Source organism: Lithobates pipiens, unplaced genomic scaffold (assembly GCF_037356315.1).
Source record: "Lithobates pipiens isolate NorthernLeopardFrog02 unplaced genomic scaffold, aLitPip1_a1.2 Scaffold_10, whole genome shotgun sequence".
Classification (NCBI taxonomy): domain Eukaryota; kingdom Metazoa; phylum Chordata; class Amphibia; order Anura; family Ranidae; genus Lithobates; species Lithobates pipiens.
The window spans coordinates 176,279,160-176,300,448 of NW_027507686.1; the positions used below are offsets into that span (position 1 = coordinate 176,279,160).

Below are 21,289 nucleotides of genomic sequence, written 5' to 3' on the forward strand. Positions count from 1 at the left end.
CAGGTTATTGCAGCATCAATTTAGAGTCCAATATTACTTTCAGAATGTATTTTCCACAGTGAATAGCATATTGATGTGTTCCAGCTCACAGAATCAGTATATTCTTGTTAATTTTTTACCTTATTGTAATTAAATCAATCAGTCAACTGATTGGTAGTTTTGTTATAGCACTTTCTGAAGTTGTATATAAAATACAAGTCTTTCATGTTCTGCAGTACTTTCACATAGTGACAAAATGCTAAGAGGAGAGCTGTATATTAACCAAAAGTGACCAGTCTGACCTTATTTGTATTCCCACGCTTCTAGTCTTCTAGTTGATTATTGACTAGATGCTATGAGCTAAAAGCTAGGAAGAGAGCCTTCACCTTGGGATATTTGCATTCAAAATCTGCCCTTTAAGTGTATCGCTAGTCTCTGTCAAGTTTTTATTGCAGTAGGTGTGAAAGAGAAGAGGAATCCAACATTTTTGAGTTGTCCCAAGAACAAGTGCTGAGGGGAAAACGTCCAATAGGAACACCTGTTCTCGGGGACAACTGTCCAATGGTGGCCACACAGGCTTTGATTATTATATCACATCAATGTGTAATTCAATCAAAACTATCTAAATTGCAAACATTTGAATAGAGATAACTTTCCCTTAGATTAATTTAAACGTAATTTCAATTGGATTCGATCAAACTGAGTCAATCATCCGGGGGGGAATTATTATCAATCGATACGACTGAGATACTTTGTTCATGCAATCATTTTTTTACTTTCAATAGTTTGTATTGAAGTTTCAGCGAGAATATTGTAACAAAGGTACAGGTAAAGCGGTTTCTTTACATCAGGTGTAAAAATACATGTTATGACTCAATGCTTTAAGAAAACAATGAGGTCTTATGTACCCTCAATGGGGCTTCTATGACATCTGCTAGCTCTTAAAGGAGCAGAGGACTCCTCACTCCCGACACCCCTTAAGGGATCTAGCTGTGTCAGGAAGTGAGGGGTAGCTCCTCTCGGACATAGATTGCTAGATGATTGTTAAAGGTTTGATGGGCAACCGATGTAGGATAGACTAGGAAAGACCAAATCAGAGATAGAGGGTAGAAGTGTGGATGGTCATCCTTAAGACAGCTCATAAAACCTGAAATAGATAGCTGACAAAAGACTTGTCATGACATATAGCTGTGAGTGCATAGACCAGGGATATTGAATTAGCGGACCTCCAGCTGTAGCAGAACTACAAGTCCCATGAGGCATAGAAAAACTCTGACAACCACAGGCATGATACCCAGGGGCGGAGGCATGATGGGACTTGTAGTTTTGCAACAGCTGGAGGTCCACTAATTGCATATCCCTGGCATAGACATTCAAAAAGGAAAAAAAAAAGTAATGTTGAAATGCATTGTATGACTGCAATGCCTAGACACCTGTATGAACTGTTATGAGCCAAAGGGATTCATACATGTGGATGTCTGCTAACCAGAAAGTATCAAGATGAAGATCCAGGTTTTAACAGATCTACTTTCATAGTGGGCTATATATGCCTCCCCATTGCAGTTTCGGAGAGGGGCAAAATCGTGTCCCAATGGTATAGTCCTGTGACTGTACCTATAGGATATCAGGGAAAAGCAGTTAGAGAAAAAGGAAAAAGATAGAAGAAAGATTTGGGAGATGAGAGAAAGAGAGAGAAACAAAAAAAAAGAAAGAAGTACCTGATGACAGTGTGATACTCGCTCATCTACACGGATCCAGGTTGAGGAGAGGTGGTAGGTGTCAGAGATATGTATCAGGTCCAGGGCTCCCAGATGGCATCATGTTTGTCAATCGTGTCCAAGATGATGCTACCTGTTTTCTCCTGGGCCATAATCCATGAGATTTTCCTTTTGACCAAGAGAAGGAAACAGTAGGTTGTTTGCAAGCTCAAGCAATTGTCAGCTTGGTCCCAAGGAGAATAAAAATAGTAAGGCTTTGGGCCAATTTCTGGGCCCTGGAGTTAGGAGTTTAGAAGAGCAAATTGAGGAGTATTTTGAATGGGTATGCCTGTAATTTTCCTGATAGTGTGAAAGACTCACACTATCACAAACATGTAGCATTGATCCCATGTGCCCGCAATTTCGAAAAACACAAAGGAGACACACTCGGGTAAATTTTGTCAATTTTTAAAGGCAACAATATACTACCTCATTAAGACTTTTAAGTTAGCTTCGTTTAGTGCTATGTTCAAAATGCCCTTGGAGGCTGAAGCCGAAGCGCTATGGCACTCCGCAAGGCTCCAGTGATGTCCCAGGTCTTTCTCCCATTCTCTCATAAAGAGAGATTTGGTCTCAGCCCTAGCAAGTGATCGGTATATCACTGTTATCCCCCCCCCCCCCGATCCATGGCTTGACCACACCCCATTTCATAAGCCATGATAGAGAGTGGGTTGGGTTTAGAGGACAATAAGGAATGAATCAAATTAGAAATTTGGTGGAATCTAAACCTTTCTGACCTTGGTATTTGGAACTTACCAACGCAGTGGGCCAGAGTGAGAGGTCCCACAGGGTTGACAAAATGTCCTTTCATATAGAACCTTTTGTCTTGCCCCCAATGGAATGCTTTGATGTTCATATTGGGGGAACAGAGGGTTTCAAAAAATTGAGATAATGGGTGCCAGTAGTAGATCAGGTGTGAGTTATTTTTTGAGGGAATCCCATAGTACTAAGGAGTGGGATAATGTGGGGGCCATGATAGCAGGTCTAGATTTGGCAGGGCACCGGAGAAGATAGTCCAAAGTGTAGTGGGGTATTGCTTGCATTTCCATGTGTACCCAGTCAGGGTGTGCTATTTTGGAATAAATAATGGAGAATTGGGATAACTGGGCTGCTTGATGATACCAGAGAAGGTTTGGTAGGCCCACTCCTCCCTATGGCCCCCACTAACTGGTTATGCAAGTCTTGGACCTGATCTATTGTGGCGTCCACTCTAATTTCAATGGTCTCAATGCAAGATCTCAGAAGTTGGAGATCTGAGTTACCTGCTCTGGGAGCACCAGACGAACTGAGCCTTGATGGAGCTATGTGATCAGGTGTCCATTTCATGCATGCACCTGCTCATGCAATAATTTTGTGATCGATCACATTAGGAGATATCATAGTGAAAACAGAGTTACGATAATATTTTAGCTATAGATTGAAATCCATTCCCCCGTGTGTGGTATACCGATCAAATGGATTTTGAACTATAGATCGATTATCTTTATTGGAAGGAAGTAATCAGAAAATAAATCAATTTTTTATTGAAGTTTATATAGCCATCATAAAAGGGAGATTACCTCCATGCTGGAAGATTCCCACAAACTTCCTGTCGTGTCTCAGGGAAAGTGAAAATAAATTTTCCCAATGGTACATAGACAGCAAAAAAAGAAAAAAGCCTCATCTGGGCTGTAACCCTTGCCTACTCTATCCAAAGCTACAATAAAGGTTTAGCTATACATACACTTTGATTTTGCAAAACATACAAAGCTCAGTTAAAGCTACACAGTTTAGAATGAAAAAGTCCTTTGTCAATCCACCTCACATCCTCTTTAAACTGTCTTAGTGAATACGCTTACCATTATATACCAAAATTTCCAGCACCAGCCCTGATATGTGGTTGACACCAACGTTTACTCAATCTATTGATGTGCTAATCATCAGTTAGAGATTAGATATGAATACATCTATACACAGAATTTGTAATGTGCTCAATTCTAGGGATATTGCAAGATTTGCCTCTGGTGGACTTATACAATCTAGAAGACTGGGGACATTCTGTGAGAGCAGAACATTGTGTACCTGCTCTCTGAGGAGGCAACTTCATAGCACCTTGCACTCACAAAGTAATGATGCAGAGAGCAGTGTTTACTTCATCATGTCAGTACTGCACTTTGCATCATGGAGGACCACTTATAATTGGGAAAAAACAAAACAACGAGGACCCTGCATGACAGGAGAGTAGCTTAATGAAATCTTAAATTGGTAGTTACATAAAAAAAAAAAACACTAAAGCATAAAATAAATGGAGGGCAGGAGGAGTAAGCACAGAGTTGGGATTTAATGTTGGAATTACTAATCTTTATTTGTTTTTTTTAACCACAGGCAGGAAACTCAGTCCAATACAATTTGGAAATCTACAAAACATCTATGATCCTAAAGAAACATGTACTGATCTAGATGAGACTAAAGCAATAATAGATACATCCAGTTGCTCTCAATATGTAAGTAACAGTATCATATCACCAGACAACATCTCTAGAATTTGCTTAGTAAAGGTATATTGATATATGTGTAGAGGGTTGGATTTCCATCACAGGAGACTTTGCTGGTATCAGTGTTTTCTTGTTAGACGACTGTACATCAAGTGATGATGGGGAACAATGTGTAGCCAATAACTACACAGATAAAAGCTTCTTGAAATTTAACACTGGTGAAAGGTAGGATTTTGTGTAGACACATTTTTCTTTATTTTTGGACAGCATGACACAATTGCTGTTATTTTTTTTTAACGATCTCTGACTCCACTGGGGAGATTGTCCCTCACTTCCTATCCCCATAGCACCCCTTTAATAAATAGGAAGTAGGATTTATTATGGGAAAGGAAAGCATGGACAGTAGTTGTTTTTCTTTCTGTCTGTGTTTCTGATAGACAGACTGGCCCCATGGCTTCCTGTCCTGATACGGAATGAAGGAAATCACCTCAACATTCTAACCCTTCTCTGTTCTATCCAAAATCAAGTTAGAGTTGAATGTAAACAAAGAAACCTTAGTCTCTCAAATGCTGGCATCTTTATTTTTTCACTATTAAAATGTCTCACTTTCTCAGTTCCTTTGTATAAAGCCCAGCAAAAGATTACATCACCATCACATAATTTGTATGAGAACCTCATAACAGCTATTTTCAATGATTTCCTTGATGTCAAATTTCAATAGATAATAGAATCGATAAGAGTGGGCAGAAATATAAGTGTTCATCTCAAAAGTAAATGTACAAAATTGATTTCCATTTATCTCTTCACCATCATCACATTAATAAATACATATTCTCAAATATATTGTGAGAGGGGATGGCAAGCATCATGAAAAGGTGCAATCAATTATGTTTCAGTTAATACTTTCTAACCCTGAATAAGTACATGTAGAAATGTATTTGTTGATATATTAATTTATATATTCAATTAATTTTATTTTAACATTGCATTTTTCCTTAGCGCTTGGTGTGTGAAAACCGCCTGGGAGATGCTGCATTTGCTGACTGTAGAGAATTTCTCAATTTGGAAGCTTATATTAATGCCTGTATGTTGGACATGTGCTCCTGCGGCCAATCCCCGACTACAATCTGCCTGTGTAGCACTATCAGTGAATTTTCCAGGCAGTGTTCCCATGCTGGAGGTCACCCAGGAAACTGGAGGACTGACAGCTTCTGTCGTAAGTATGCTTTTCCTGAATTACTTAAAGTGCACAATAGAGCATGTTCACAGTCTAAGCATAGCAAGTTACTTTCACAGTTTTAGCAGACACTAAAATAGCTATAAAAACAAAGGCCCCCACTGACCTCTCTACCTGCAGGTACTGTGAAGTAATTCCTTCTCAAAGATCCTCAAAAAACACAACAAAACTCTAAAGAAACACTTGCTCTGTGTATAGAGGGCTGTCAGACTGCCAAGTTTCTGCTCTCTATACAAAGAAAAATTGAAAAGAACTGTGTTTTCAATTATGGTAATACTGGCTTAACATATTAATGCATAGTGATATGGACATTAGGCATTAACAACTTATGGATTTTATAATATTTTACATCTGTTTAGCCCTGATAAAGATGAAGTTCTAGAGCTCAGGAACAGAACACATTTGCTGTTCTACTTGATCACAATATGAATTAATTCAAAATTATTTGGACCTGCTGGCTATTGGTCCTATTGGCTTACTCAAGGTCCCCAGTTAGTGGCACTCTGTTAAGCCCTGTACACATGATCAGATTTTTCACAGACAAAACCTCAGACTTTTGTCCGAAGGCGTGTGCCTGGATTTTGTCTTGCATACAAACGGCAAGGAATTGTTGGCCAACAAACACAAACATACTGACGTACTACGTCTTTTTTCAGCTCTTTAGCACCACCCTTTGGCTCCTTCTGCTAATTTCATGTTAGTAGAGGTTTGGTGAGTGTTGATTTGCACTTTTCATTTCACGCTTTTTATTTCGTGCTTTTCGGTTTGCACTTTTCATTTTGCGCTTTTCAGTTAATTTCTGAACAGCCGTTCGTCAACCAGACATGTTGCAGAATCAGAGGACTTGGAGTTATTACTTTGACCCAAGTCCAGTCTACGAACAGGAGGAGGAGGAGTTCTTGGATCAACAATTGATTGCTTTATTAATGGTGACCAATTATGTCACATGCCATTGCTGCGGGAGCTCCAGGAGAATAATCCAGATGATTTTCAGAATTATCTCTGGATGACGGACCCCTGCTTTCACCAGCTCTTGGCATTGTTGACCCCCTACAGAAGAAAAAGCAGGACACATGCATGAGGCTTTTATTTTATTTTTTGGTTGAATAATAATGATTTGATTTGGTATATTTTCTATATTTTTCGATGCACAATAAAAACATTATGTAGAATGATGGTCGGACTTTCCGATGACAAAATCAGTCGGATTTTTTCCGACGGATTTTGGCCCAAACTTGTCTAGCATACACACGGTCGCACAAAGTTGACGGAAAATTTGATCATTCTGAACGCGATGTAAAACACATACGATGGGACTATAAACAGGCCAGTAGCCAATAGCTTTTGTCTTGTCATTTATTCTGAGCATGTGTGGCACTCTGTCCGTCGGAATTGTCTACACACGATAAGAATTGAAACTATTGGATTTTGTTGTCTGAATTCCGACGGAAAAAAGTCTGACGGAGCTCAGACACAATCAGATTTTAGACAACACGATCCAATCGCACATTTTCCATCGGAAAGTCCGACCGTGTGTACAGGGCATAATACTTGGCTATGTGTTTTACTTCAAATGACAGTTTGGGAGTAGGCAGTTACATTTAAAACAATATAATGTAAAATTGACAAGGGACACCAACATAGTTGTATCTTTGATCTAAAAAACTACGGGATAATGGTGTAACTTACCCCAAAAAAAAGTCTGGTATGTTATCAAAAAGAGTATAAATACTAGAGAAAATATTTTTTGTTTTTCCTGACCTGTCCATGCCTCTTCAGGAACCCACTCTGTTCACAGTTTGGTGGACCACTAAGGCCGCGTACACACGCGCGGACTGTTCGCCCAACTTTGTCCGTCCAACAGTTTCGGCAAACAGTCCGCTCAAACTTAGCATGGACGGACATGGCCACACACGACGGACGAACAGTTTGCTGAAACCGTGCGCGATGACGTGAACGGCACGTACGACGGGACGAAAAATACGACGTCCTATACACTGCATTATAGCTTTCGGCGTGAAAATCCTTTCTGAGCATGCGCACAACTTTGTTTGACGAACAAGCCTACACACGAGCGGACTGTTCGCTGAAACAAGGTTTCAGCGGACAGTTTTACGGAATTTCCGAAAAACCTTGTCCGTCCAACTGTCCGCTGAAACTGTCCGCTGAAAGCCCACACACGAGCGGACTGTCCGCCCAAACACTGTTCAGGACAAAGTTGGGCGAACAGTCCGCGCGTGTGTACGCGGCCTAAATAAACTGGCCAAATTTAGTCACCATGAACCCTTGGTTTCTGCTTGTTAACAAACCTCCTGGGGATCTGTTATTTATCAGTGATAGTACTGCTGCTAAATAAAAGAATCCCAGCTTGCTTCCGTTTGGAAACACATCAGATAGAGATATTGGGTGATACCATTGACCAAATATCATCATCCCCAGACCATTTTTTTACAAACAGAATCTGCCATTTTGCAGTGATAGTGCAGTAGAATGGCATTGTCAGGTGTTGTGACAACAACATCAGATGGCAGGTCATTTGTGAATGCCAGAGATTTACTTCACTGGATGACATAATTTAACCTGGATATATATATTGAGGGACATTGTTTTGTTTTGTTTTTTTGGAGGATGGGGGAGCCTCATCATTAAATTACTTTGTCTGAGGTGTGGGTCTCTTTATTTGATTTCAACTATTTCTGGGAATGAGCTTGAAGGGGTACTTTACCCCATAATCATTGCCTTAGGGGGAGGGGAAACTATCTAGGAGCCCTCTTATCATAAAATGGGTTTCCAGATTTCAATAACTCCCATCTGTAAACCCTTGCATACTTTTGGGGCATCAGATGTGGGAATGAGGTTCAGGAAGCCAAAGGCCTGGCATGAACTATAGAGGAAATCCCATAGTATTTTCAAGTGTATTTCTTTAACCACTTCCCGACCAGCGCACGACGATGTACGTCGACAGAATGGCACGGGCAGGCATATTGGCATACAGGTACGTCCAATATTCGATGCCGCCCTGCCATCGGGAGCGCGCCGGCGGCGGCGCGCTCCCGCGCTGGTCGGGACCCCCGTGAGTCCGGTCGCGGGACCCGCGGACTCGATCGCCGCGGGCATCTCCGCGATCGTCTCACGGAGCGGCCGAATAGAGCAAATGCTGTGTAAACAACATTTGTCTATTCTGCCTAGCAACTAGTGACGCTGATCTCTGCTCCATGTGATTGGAGCAGAGATCAATGTACACTAAATGAAAGCCCAACCCCCCCACAGTTAGTAACACTCCCCTAGGAACATTTAACCCCTACACTGCCACCCACTGGTTAACCCTTTCACTGCCAGTGTCATTTACACAGGAATCACTGCATTTATATAGCAGTGATTACTGTATAAATGACAATGGTCCCAAAAATGTGTCAAAAATGTTCGATGGGTCCCCCACAATGTCGCAGTCACAATAAAAATCGCTGATCGCCGCCATTACTAGTAAAAAAAAAAAAGAATAAAAAATTATTAATAAAAATGCTATAAAACTATCCCTATTTTGTAAACGCTATAACTTTTGCGCAAACCAATCAATAATCGCTTATTGCGATTTTTTTTACCAAAAATATATAGAAGAATACGTATCGGCCTAAACTGAGGGAAAAAAATGTTTTTTTATATATTTTTGGGGATATTTATTATAACAAAAAGTAAAAAATAATGCGTTTTTTTCAAAATTGTCGCTCTATTTTTGTTTATAGCGCAAAAAATAAAAACCGCAGGGGTGATCAAATACCACCAAAAGAAAGCTCTATTTGTGGGAAAAAAAGGACGTCAATTTTGTTTGGGAGCCACGTCGCACGACCGCGCAATTGTCAGTTAAAGCGACGCAGTGCCGAATAGCAAAAAGTGGTCTGGTCTTTGACCAGCAAATTGGTCCGGTCTGAAAGTGGTTAAATAAAACAAGTAACAAAAAAAAACTGAGTGGGGTCCCAGGCATGCAGTGCGGGAGGGCAGGAGGCATACATCCACCCTCTCCTCCAGACCATGCTAGGCCACATGCCTTCAGCATAGGGAGGGTACAATACATGGTTGGCAGCAAAGCCCCCTGTCCCTGCAATCCAGCTCATTCCAATAATGAGGTGAAAAGGGCCTAATCGAAACCTCCAATACCACTAGAGGATGTGAGTGTTTTCAAAGGAGGACTTATCAGAACCCCAAGAAAAAAAGTAAAAAACAAACATTATAACAAAGCCATTTATTTAAAATAAATATGCTTCAACGTCAACCCAATGTAAACCTCATCATCCAGCAATGTATATCTTCATGAATCACAATGACACAGCACCAATGATGTTTCCATGCCACTATAAAATCCTCTGCAAAAAGACAGACCCATGGATGGCTACTGTTTGTAAACAAACAAGCTGGGGGTACTGGGTGATATCATTGACCATATATAATCATAGCAGTTATAAATAAAGGTTAGTGCTTAGAAGTATTTGTTAGCTGTAAAATCATGATGGTAAGAAAATCTGCCAGATTTAAAAATTGAGAGATTCATATGCACTCAACAAGTTGCTAACACCATTAGAAAAAAAAAATAGCTCTATAAAGTATGACTTTATCAGGGTATTTATATTGTATTGTTTTCAGATGTACAATATCACAATATGATATTTTTTCTATCTTATAGCCATTGAATGTCCTAATAATATGATTTATCAAGAGAGTTCCTCACCCTGTATGAATACTTGCTCCAACCTTGACTCAAACCACGTGTGTTTGGAGCATTACATAGACGACTGCTTCTGTCCTGAGGGTGAGTTATACAAGGCTAATATACCAAACACATAATAATGTCATGTGTAATGTGTTTTTTGAGTATTTTTCACAGTTTTTATTATTACCTATTGGATATTGATTTCTTGTTTAACTAAAGGGAAAGCAATTAACAAAAACATACATGGGGTTTACCTATGGCAGTTTGCATGAAATTTCATCCTGCTTAGGATCACCTACTCCTTGAAACCGACATTCACTGATCTAGGCATTTTGATATTTGCACAACTCTTCCCAGCCCATAGCTTGCATTAGATCTTGGGTTCTTGTGAGGAGCACCTTGTCAGGCCTTCCCACCAGCCAATATCTGCCTGCAAGCGTGGAGAAGCACAGGTACCCAAGAATAACGTCACTGAAAGGTATTTAATGAAATCCAATATACAGGTATAATGAAAACAGAAAGTTTTTATTTATACCATATTGATGGGGATTGAGGGTTTGGGAATGGAAACCAAGGAAGGCAAAATATAAGCTAATTAAACTTCAGCTTAAACAATTTTAATGAAAGTTAAATTTTATGGGTTTAGGCTTGGTGTGTGACACCCATATCACTTATGTAAACCACGTCAGCCCCAGGAAGAATTTACCCCCTTCCTGACCAGACCACTTTTTGCGATTCGGCACTGAGTGTTGCTTTAACTGACAATTGCGCGGTCGTGCGACGTGGCTCCCAAACAAAATGTACTTCCTTTTTTTCCCACAAATAGAGCTTTCTTTTGGAGGTATTTGATCACCCCTGCATTTTTTATTTTTTGTGCTATAAACGAAAAGAAAAGAGCGACAATTTTGAAAAAAATTCATTATTTTTTACTCTTTACTATAATAAATATCCCCCAAAAATATATAGAAAAAAAATGTACTCAGTTTAAGCATACATATTCTTCTACATATTTTTGGGAAAAAAATCACAATAAGCGATTATTGATTGGTTTGTGCAAAAGTTATAGCGTTTACAAAATAGGGGATAGTTTTATGGCATTTTTATTAATATATATATATTTTTTAAATGGTGGCGATCAGTGATTTTTTATCATGACTGCAACATTATGGTAGACACATCGGACATTTTTGACACATTTTTGGGACCATTGTCATTTATACAGCAATCAGTGCCTTACAAATGCGCTGATTCCTGTGTAAATGACACTGGCAGTGAAGGGGTTAACCAGGAGGTGGCAGTGTAGGGGTTAAGTGTGTCCTAGGGGCATGTTGCTAACTGTGGGGGGCGTGGTTGTGTTGTGCACATCACTGATCTCTGCTACAATCACAGGGAGCAGAGACCAGTGTCACTTGTTGCTAGGCAGAATGGGGAGATGCTTGTTTACTATAGCATCTCCCCGTTCTTCCTCTGCGTGAGGCAATCGCGGGTATCCCCGTGGTGATTGAGTCTGCGGGACCCGCGACCGGACTCACGGAGCTTCCTGCGGGCGCGAGAGCGCGCCCCCACTGCCTTAATGGGCAACATACAGGTACATGATTCTGCCAACGTATATCAGCGTGAGGCATTCGGGAAGCGGTTAAAGTGGTTGTAAACCCTGTTACATCACTTTTACCTACAGGTAGACCTATAATAAGGCTTACTTGTAGGTACCGTGAATATCTCCTAAACTTGCACAGTTTAGGAGATATTCACTGCACTGAAGAAACCTGTCTGCTTGTGCCATTTCTTCAGTAGCCGTGCCATGACCGGCGGCTCCCATGTGCATGCGTGGAAGTGACGTTATCGTGGCTCTGGCCAATCACAGCTCCAGAGCCCACTAACCCAGAAATAATTCAGGGAAACATGTCACCTGCCACATCGGTGTACAGGGACTGCTGCAACAGCTTCAATCTAAGGTAAGTATTTCATAATGAGATAGTATGTAATGCATACTAGCTCATTATGCCTTTGTCTTGCAGGTTTTTTATTTTGTTATTTTTTTTTTTTTTCTGAGTTTACAACCACTTTATTTATGTTATGTTTTTAATTTGCCACAGACCATCGTAAATACATTGTTAATAATCTTTGGGAACTATTCCACACGGTCAAGTGTTGATAATAATTGATTCATGGGTAGGCATGCCTGAATTAAACAGCTCCATTCCATGCCAATCTATCAGTGAAACTTCTCCAGTTGGGAAGGATCAAATATATAAATGGAGTTAAAGTCGGACAACCAAAGGGATTTTCAGTTCTGATCACTGTATTAACAGGGTCAAATCTATATAGTGAGTTAGCTATCATTGACCTTCAATAGTGGTGGAAATGTTGTATAGAAAGCTGTTTTCTACACTGGCAAGTATGTATGGTTATTTGACTAAAGGGCTCTGCAAAATAACTTTATTTTTTTTGTTTGTTTTTTTAATCGCTAGGCACTGTGCAGGATGACTACACAGAACAGGGCTGTGTCCCAGTTAGTGAATGCCATTGTATATATCAAGAACGTCTATATCGCCCAGGAGAAATGATAACAAATGACTGTAACACATGGTAAGAGTTTCCCAAAAAATATAATTAAATATAATTAGAGCAGATTTGTTAGTGCTTGTCCACACTGTGTGAGGTGACCTGCATTTTTCTGCACTGAAAAAATAAAGGTCGTTGCTAGGGCACACAGAATGCCATTTCAGTTCTATGTGCCCCGTTCATATCACAATACTGGTGTGATGCGCGGTAAAATGCAGCATGTCTGCATTTTTTTTTACAGAGCACTGGACGTTGTTGCAGATCACGCACAGCAGCACAATGCAAGACGCTGCTGTTCAGTGACATGAATGAAATGTCACTAAGTGACACTCCAAAAAAATGCTGCGAAAAAACAAAAGCAAGTAAGCAGTATGATGCTATGAATCATGTATCACACTGCTCTCTGCCGGACACAGAGCTTGCATTGGCCCACAAGGTAAAACGCTGCGTTTTTCCATGCAGGCTACTGTGGACCTAGCCTATAACCAGTGTGCAGAATCTTTTTCATTCATCAAATACATTGTCTTTATAATAGCATCTTTAATTTTGGGGACTATGGTATATTTATGTATAAAAAGTATACATATTAAACCAGTATTTATATTTTAAATATCACATCCACAAATACATTTCAAATACTCTATATCAAATATAGAGGATGAAAACTGATGTGTCTGGTTTCTCGGCATATGCCAGAACTTTTAATGTATTGATTTTTTCTCCCTGCTTATGGTTGGTAATTACAACTGTGATACATGTCCATGCAATAGAGTTGGTGAACTTGAATGTTAAGATAGACTTTTTTATGTAAACGTGTATTGGAAACAAGCTGTACTGTCACAAAGATGTGAAAAAAATCTGTGTATTTTCTGAATTTGTCAGCAAGAACTGTAGTATGATAGCAGTTAATATGTCAGCCAGTGAGTTACAGTAGATATAGTAAACAATCCAATCAAAGATCATCAAGGACAGGGGAGTTTCTAGGTGGCAAAAAGACCAGGGGCTTCAGCCCGAAGTCCAATGTCGGCTCAGGGGGTGGGGTAGTGGTGCAAAGTTTTTTGGCTGGGCTGTGGGGTAGTGTGGTTGTGTGGCGGGGGATAAACTCACTTGTTGCCTGGCTTATCAGTGCCCTTACACACACTGACCTACCTGCCTGACACATACACTGACCTATCTACCTGACACACACTGACCTACGTACCTGACGTATGCTGACCTACCTACCTGACATGCACTGACCTACCTATCTGACATACACTGACCTACCTTAAACATACATTGACTTACCTGACACATACACTGACCTACCTTCCTGACATACACACTGACCTACCTACCTGACATACACTGTCCTACTTATCTGACATACACTGACCTACCTGACATGCACTGACCTAACTGACCTACCTGACATACACACACTGACCTACCTGACCAGGAGACAGACCTCATATGTCCTGCAGCAGCAGCTCAGCCATGGTGTCTGAGGCAGCCAGAGAAGAGGAGGAGAGCCCCCGCCCGAGCACCGAAAGGGAATCGATGTGGTGCGGCGGCCGTATTGTAATTCCCACCTTCTGGAGCCTGCAGCACCTATGATGGACATCTCATGGCCCCACCATTGGAACAGTGGGATGTCCGTCATAGGCGCTGCAGGCTCCAGAAGGTGGGACCTGCCATGTGACTTGGCCATACTCGGCCGCACTCGGCTGCACTTGGGATCAGATCGGTCCCCGCTCAGCAGCAGGCGGCGGCACTCAGGGCTAATAATAGAATAGTGCCCACCCGAGACCCAGGGCTTTTTTGGGTCCCACTCCGGGCTTCAGCCACTGTCAGCCCCCCCTGCTGATACCACTGATAAAGGACCTCACCATTCCCAAGCTACAAATACTGTCCTCCATTGTGGAGACATATTGGATGCCTTCAGCTGCCATTGTGCTTTGCTGGGCATCTAGTGTGTCTCTGTGCCTTTAAGGAGAATTGAGCTCCCTCCAGGCAGAGTTAGGACTGCAGTATACAGAGGAGCTTTGTCGTGGGCACTGTGGCTTAAACATATATTTGCAAATGTGGGCAACAAAACCCTCTGTTTTTAATGCGAATTGGAAAATTTGTGTTTGTTTGTGATGTCCTCCTTTGTGGGCCAGGTCCCTGGAGTACATTCCTGCTCCATACAGGCACTATATGAAGAGACAGATTTTACCATGTTTAAAAATCTGTATTGAGAAAAACAATGCACATTGGATTACAGTCCACACCTAGAAGAATCCCCCACCACCACACTAACACGGGTCACCCGACCAGTTAGGTGCAATGCATTAAAGGGTGGGCCTCCTAGGTGGGGATTTCAGTGTACTTGGTTTTGCTTAGTAAAGATTTTTGAAGAAAGCGAGCAACCTTCCTCTCTTCACAAATCCAGTGTGGTCCATTTTGAACAAAAAAGGATTTGTTGGGGGCGCATGCGCGGCGCGCACGAGATAGGGTGCACAGGCTGAGAGCTCCGTGATGCGCGGAGACTACAAACACTTCCCCGGGGCTTCCAGCACAGATTTTTGGCCCGATTTCACTCCGCACCCCCGGCGGGACCTAAACATCGCCGTAGCACACCGGCTCAGAAATCCCTGACGACCTATCTGCTACGAGCGCGGGAACAGAGCGTGATGGCTCAAGATGGCGCCCATGCAAAGCAGGCACAGACTCCTCCACGGGCTGCGGCGAACTCCCCAGCACACTCCCTGGTGGAAAGTGAGTACTCCTTGCACTTGACTAAAGCTGATCTTGATGAGAGCCTTACAATGATGTATGACAAGCTGGCACAGAAATTTCAGGAGCTGCACAAGTCTACCAATACTCTCTCTCTGGAGATTGCGGCCCTGGGCTCCCGAACGGATTTGCTGGAGACTAAGCACGACGAACTTTCTTTGGCCTGCACAGACCTTCGTAAAGACCACGAAGTCTTATCAGAAACGGTTTCCCAGCTCCAAGCGCACATTGAAGATTTGGACAATAGGAACAGACGCAATAATCTTAGGGTGCGAGGGGTCCCCGAGTCAGTGACGGACCTTTTGTCTACGGTCCAAAAGCTGTTCCACACGTTGCTCCCTGAGGCTCCGCTTACAGCCTTCGCCTGTGACAGGATCCACAGGGCCCTGCGCCCCCTCCACCCCCCGAGAAACCCCCAAGAGACATAGTTCTGTGCCTAAAGGACTTCCTGGTAAAAGAGGATGTACTGCGGGCTTCGAGGAATACCCCGAATTTGCGTCTAGAGAATGTACCCATACAAATCTACCCAGATATCTCCCCAACCACGCTGGATAAACGTAGAAGGATGAAAGAGGTCACCACAGTACTACAGTCTGCAAGGATCCGCTACAGATGGGGATTCCCATTTAAGTTGCAAGTCCCACACAACGGCACGACTTACACTGTGCTTACTCCCACCGAGGGAAAGGAGCTTCTAGTCAAGCTTGGCCTTTTAGAAGCCGCCGCCTTACCACGACTGCCTTCAACTCCACGCCACTCCGCCATCTGGGCCACCCCTCCCCCCAGAAGGGACCGCCGAACCTGACAACTTGTCCGACCCTTGGTGGCTCTCTACATGGTCTCTCCCGACATGCTAGACGCCGCTGACAGTCTCCGGCTTGGGTGTCGCCTCTCTGCTCCGCACACTGGCCTGCCCCCCTGTCTTCATTCCCGCTGAGCCCGGCGGGTTCCCCCAGGACTCCACGCTGCCCAGGATGCTGGACTGTTGGAGGGTTTTATCGCCTAGATCCTTCCTTGCGGGGATATGCTGCTGGACTCGCGGGATTGGAGGTTTGGACCATCGGGTCCAGGTTATCTTTTTTCTTTGGGTAGAGGGGAGCCTTTCTCCCCCCCACCCCCCACAACTGTATAGTGTCGCTTTTAGGCACGTTTTTCAGGTTTCTAAAGTACTTTCACTTACTGGTCTTTCTGAGTTTCAGTTTTTGTTTTATTTTTTTCTCCACTGCCTTGATGCCATTTTTCTTTTATTTTTCTACTCATGCTATTAATTTTGCACTTTTAATGATTGTTAGCGATGATGTTGCTGCTCTCCGCTCTATTACAGATGCTGTCTTCTCTGGTGTTATATGGTTGTTGTTGTATATGGGCGCCCCTCTTAGACTGGTCTCCCCTCATCCTGTAAACTTTTTCTATTGATGCCTCATGGGTCTTAAAATTATAACTCACAATGTCAAGGGATTTAATTCCCCCCAAAAGAGGAGGAAGGCCTTTAGGTCTTACAAATCCTTAGGTGCGGAGATCCTCCTCTTACAGGAGACTCACTTCTCCGCTAATAACCATCCCTCCTATTTTGACAAATCCTACAAACAATGTTTTTACTCGACTTATGAGTCCAGGACCAGAGGGGCGGCCATATTTATAAAAAACACAGTATTGTTCCAGGTTCAACAGTCTTATATCGACCCACATAGTAGGTTTGTTATAGTTCAGGGCTCTATACAGGGCAAGTCCCTGACCCTGGCCTCGGTGTATGCCCCTAACTCTGCACAGGCTACCTTTTTTAAGAGCTTTTTCCAAGTTCTGGAAAAATTTCACTCCTCTCACCTGTTCATAGGGGGGGACTTCAACCTGGTGGCTCATTCAAAGCTGGATAGGTCGAGGGACAGCCAGGCCAGTAACGCATTTCCCAGATCTCTTTTGACTGCACTTAAAGACCAACAGCTCTCTGACGTATGGAGGGCGCATAATATAGGCTCCCGGGAATATACGTTTTTCTCCCACCCCCATGACACCTACTCGCGTTTGGACTACCTATTTTGTACCCCCATTCTGCTTGCGAACTCTACCTCCTCTAACATACATATTTGCCCCTGGTCGGACCATAACGTTGTTTCTTGCGATCTTTCCAATATAGGCCTTCCCTATGCTGACCGTTCCTGGCGCATTAATGACTCTCTCCTTACGGACCCTGTCGTACGCGAGCAATTGGCCGAACGCCTTGCGGAATACTTTAGACTAAACGACATTGAGGACATTGCCCCTACTACCCTCTGGACAGCCCATAAGGCGGTTATGAGGGGACACCTGATAGAGATCTCCACGACCAGAAAAAGACAGAAAGCGCTTGAAGCCCGACAGCTCACCTTAGACCTCCATAAACTTTACCATCAACATAGCCATTCCCCATCCCAGGATGTGTTAATCCAGATTAACAACAAGCGGAGGACCCTGGACACTATTTTGTCTGAACACGCTGAAAAATCCCTTAGATGGGCCAAAGCTCGGTTCCTCTTAAACAGTAATGCTGCCTCTACATCCTTTGCTAGGAAGCTCAAAAGCAGCACTCCCAGCCCACCCATGTATACAAATTGAGGAACAGGGATGGTAACCTTACCTCCCACCCTAGGGAGGTATTGCAAATTTTCACTTCCTTCTACCAACAGGTGTATTCGGCTCCTGGTTCCCCTCCCCGAGTCCCTCCACAGTCCTGGTTAGACCCCCTACGGCTCCCCTGCCTATCTCCTGATCAACTACTGACCCTTAATGCCCCTTGCACGACGGAAGAGGTAGCCTCGGTCATCTCTTCCCTCAAGCCTGCTAAAACCCCTGGTCCCTACGGTTTTTTGGCGACCTACTATAAGAAATTTGCAGATTCCCTACTCCCTAAACTGACCAAGCTCTATAACTTTATCTTAAGGGGGCAGCATTTTCCAGAGGAGATGCTCCAGGCTAGCCTGTCACTCATCCCAAAGCCGGGGAAGGACCTCACCCAACCTCAAAATTTTAGACCTATCTCTGTTATCAATAATGATTTAAAAATCTTTGGGAGAATTTTAGCAGATCGCCTAGCCTCGATCATCACCTCACTTGTCTCTCCGGAACAAACGGGCTTTATACCCTCGAGACAAATTACGGATAATATCCGTCTGGCCTCCAATATCATCCAAGATGCGGACGCTGGCTCCCGTGGGGTCCTGATGCTGAGTCTGGATATAAATAAGGCCTTTGACAGCGTTCTCTGGTCATACTTGGAGGACGTCTTGACTAAGTTTGGCTTTCAGGGGGAGTTTGTTCATGGCTTTCGGGCCCTGTACCATCACCCCCACACGAGCATTAGGATCCCGGGTGCTAGTTCTTCGTATTTCCCCCTGGGCCGGGGCACGAGGCAGGGGTGTCCCCTTTCTCCACTTTTATTTGCCCTGGCCATGGAGCCCCTGACGAGATCTATTTTAGATGACCCTAACATACGGGGTTATGTAAAAGGGGACCAGGAGTTTAAGGTCAGTCTATACGCGGATGATGTTCTGTTGTTCTTATCCGACCCCCTTATCTCTCTACCCAATCTATTCGCCTCCCTATCCTCTTTCCACAGCGCCTCTGGACTGGGGGTCAACCCGGCCAAATGCTCGGCCATGCCTATTCATCTCCCCTCTCCACTTTTGGAATCCCTTAAGAACTCCTAAAAATTCTCATGGAACCACAACTTTCTCCAATATTTAGGAATTAAGCTTACCCCGACACTCAAGCAGCTGTACTCCCTTAATTACCCACAGGCATTCTCATCCATTAAATCCCTCCTTAACCAATGGTCCACCTACCATATTTCATTTTTAGGGCGCATCCAAGCGGTAAAAATGTCCATTCTCCCAAAACTTCTATTTTTGTTTCGTTCCCTACCGATATATGTCCCCCGCTCCACCCTTCAGGAAGTCCAGGCACACTTACTTTCTTTCATCTGGCAAAAGAAAAAGCCCAGACTGAATCGCTCGCTATTGTATAGACCCAGGTACTTGGGTGGTCTGGGGTGTCCAGACCTATGGAAGTACTTCTTGGCCTCGCGACTGATACAGACTGCTCAATGGCATATGGATCCAGCCCCAATCCCATGGTTACGCTTCGAGGGTGCCTCAATTGCCCCATATTATCTCCCAGGGATACTGTGGTCCAAAACTATATCCCATAAGGATATCTCCCCTCTGAACGGCATAGTGGGTCAGGCCCTCTACCTTTGCGCCCTTTATGGGCAGAAATTTCAACTTGGTTCCGGGGTCCCCCTCTTGTCTTCGTTTATAGGGGAGCCTGGGTTCCCCCCGGCCTTCCGTTCTGAAACATCCTTTAGTAGATGGACCGCACGAGGCCTTACGCGACTAGACTCCTTACTACTGAACTCCAACTTCTGCTCCTTTGCATATTTGCAACAAACTCATGATCTAGATAGGTCAGCCCACTATCAGTTTCTCCAGATAAGACACTTTTACTCCACTCTGTTCCAAGACCTGAGAGGGGCCAGGAAGACGACGTTTGAGGGGCTCTGTGGGGAGGAAGCCAGGGATAGGGGCACCATCTCAGCTCTATACAGACACCTTAATGAGTTCAAAGTGGCCCCTAAGTCCGTGGCAATGTTGGGCTGGGAGGCGGAGGTAGCTCAAGAATTTTCTGTAGAAGACTGGGAGGTTATGGTTGACAATATGCACAAATGTACTCGCTCTGTCTCCATTAAGGAATCGGCCCTCAAGCTTCATACCAGGTGGTATTACTCCCCTGACCGTCTGCATAGGATGTTTCCACTGGTATCGGCCTCCTGCTTTAGGGGATGTCAGAGTAGAGGCACGCTCCTTCACACTTTTTGGGAGTGTAAAGCCCTGGAACATATCTGGGCCAAATCCTCCATATTGGTCGAGAGGATCACTGGCGCCTCTGTTTCGCTTTCGTACCAGCTGTGTGTTCCCTACGCTGATATCCCAGGAGCCCCCCGTCCACAGCAGAGGCTGATCCACACTCTTTTTAGCGCCATTCAGTGGGCGATAGCGCTGCACTGGAAGAGCCCCGTGGTACCATGGTCACAGGTCATTCACCGCATGGAGTCCATTAGACTAATGGAGCGCATTCACCATACTCTCTTGGACTCCATGCCAGTATTTGATAGGAAGTGGAGTGGATGGACGGCCCTCCTCCTTACGTCCAGGTTGGAGGACCCATGACCCGCACGGGTGGTGGGTCTCAGGGCTGTGTTGGGGGCAGAGAGGGTCCCCGCTCGCATTGGAGGAAGGGCTGGCGAGACGCTGGTTCTGGAGCTTACGTACCACAGCTGACATCATGACCTGTTTGAACTGCTGAACTAGAGCATCGAAGGCAATCTGTTTTTTTTCGTTTTTTCTTTTCTATCCTTTTGTTGGGTTTTCTTTTTCTTTGTTTCTCCTCATGTTGGTTGTTTTATGACCCTATTTGCTCCCAGAGATGCCTCATGGAGGTCTTTTTGATGATGCCTCTGCACTCCACCTGGCCTGCAGTGTTCTTTCTGAAATAACGTTTTTCTGCCTGTTGGACGGGTAAACTTGGGTGTTCCTCTGTTAGGTCACCTACTACAGTATATCTAATGACCTTGTATCTATTAATGCTATGTTTGTATCTGGTATTCTCTGTGACAAATTGCCTGTACCTTTGCAATAAAAACGTTTGAAAACAAACAAAAAAAGGATTTGTTATACAAACTTATACTGGCATTAGCTTGGCCCCTTTCACACAGGCAATCCAATCAGGTCTGCCTGTCAGTTTTTCAGATGGACCTGATCAGAAGGTTCATGCATTTCTATGG

The 21,289-nt window shown here is 43.6% G+C and overlaps 1 protein-coding gene across 1 annotated transcript in view; it reads left to right on the top strand.

The window, feature by feature from the left end:
- The window catches only part of LOC143925937 (mucin-2-like), a 257,039-nt gene that overhangs the window by 61,647 nt on the left and 174,103 nt on the right, over positions 1-21,289 (top strand). Inside the window, exons 5-8 of the mRNA XM_077450217.1 lie at positions 4,101-4,219; positions 5,210-5,426; positions 10,126-10,251; positions 12,624-12,741. Coding sequence (XP_077306343.1) covers positions 4,101-4,219; positions 5,210-5,426; positions 10,126-10,251; positions 12,624-12,741 — 580 coding nt within the window. The remainder of the gene's footprint in view (positions 1-4,100; positions 4,220-5,209; positions 5,427-10,125; positions 10,252-12,623; positions 12,742-21,289) is intronic.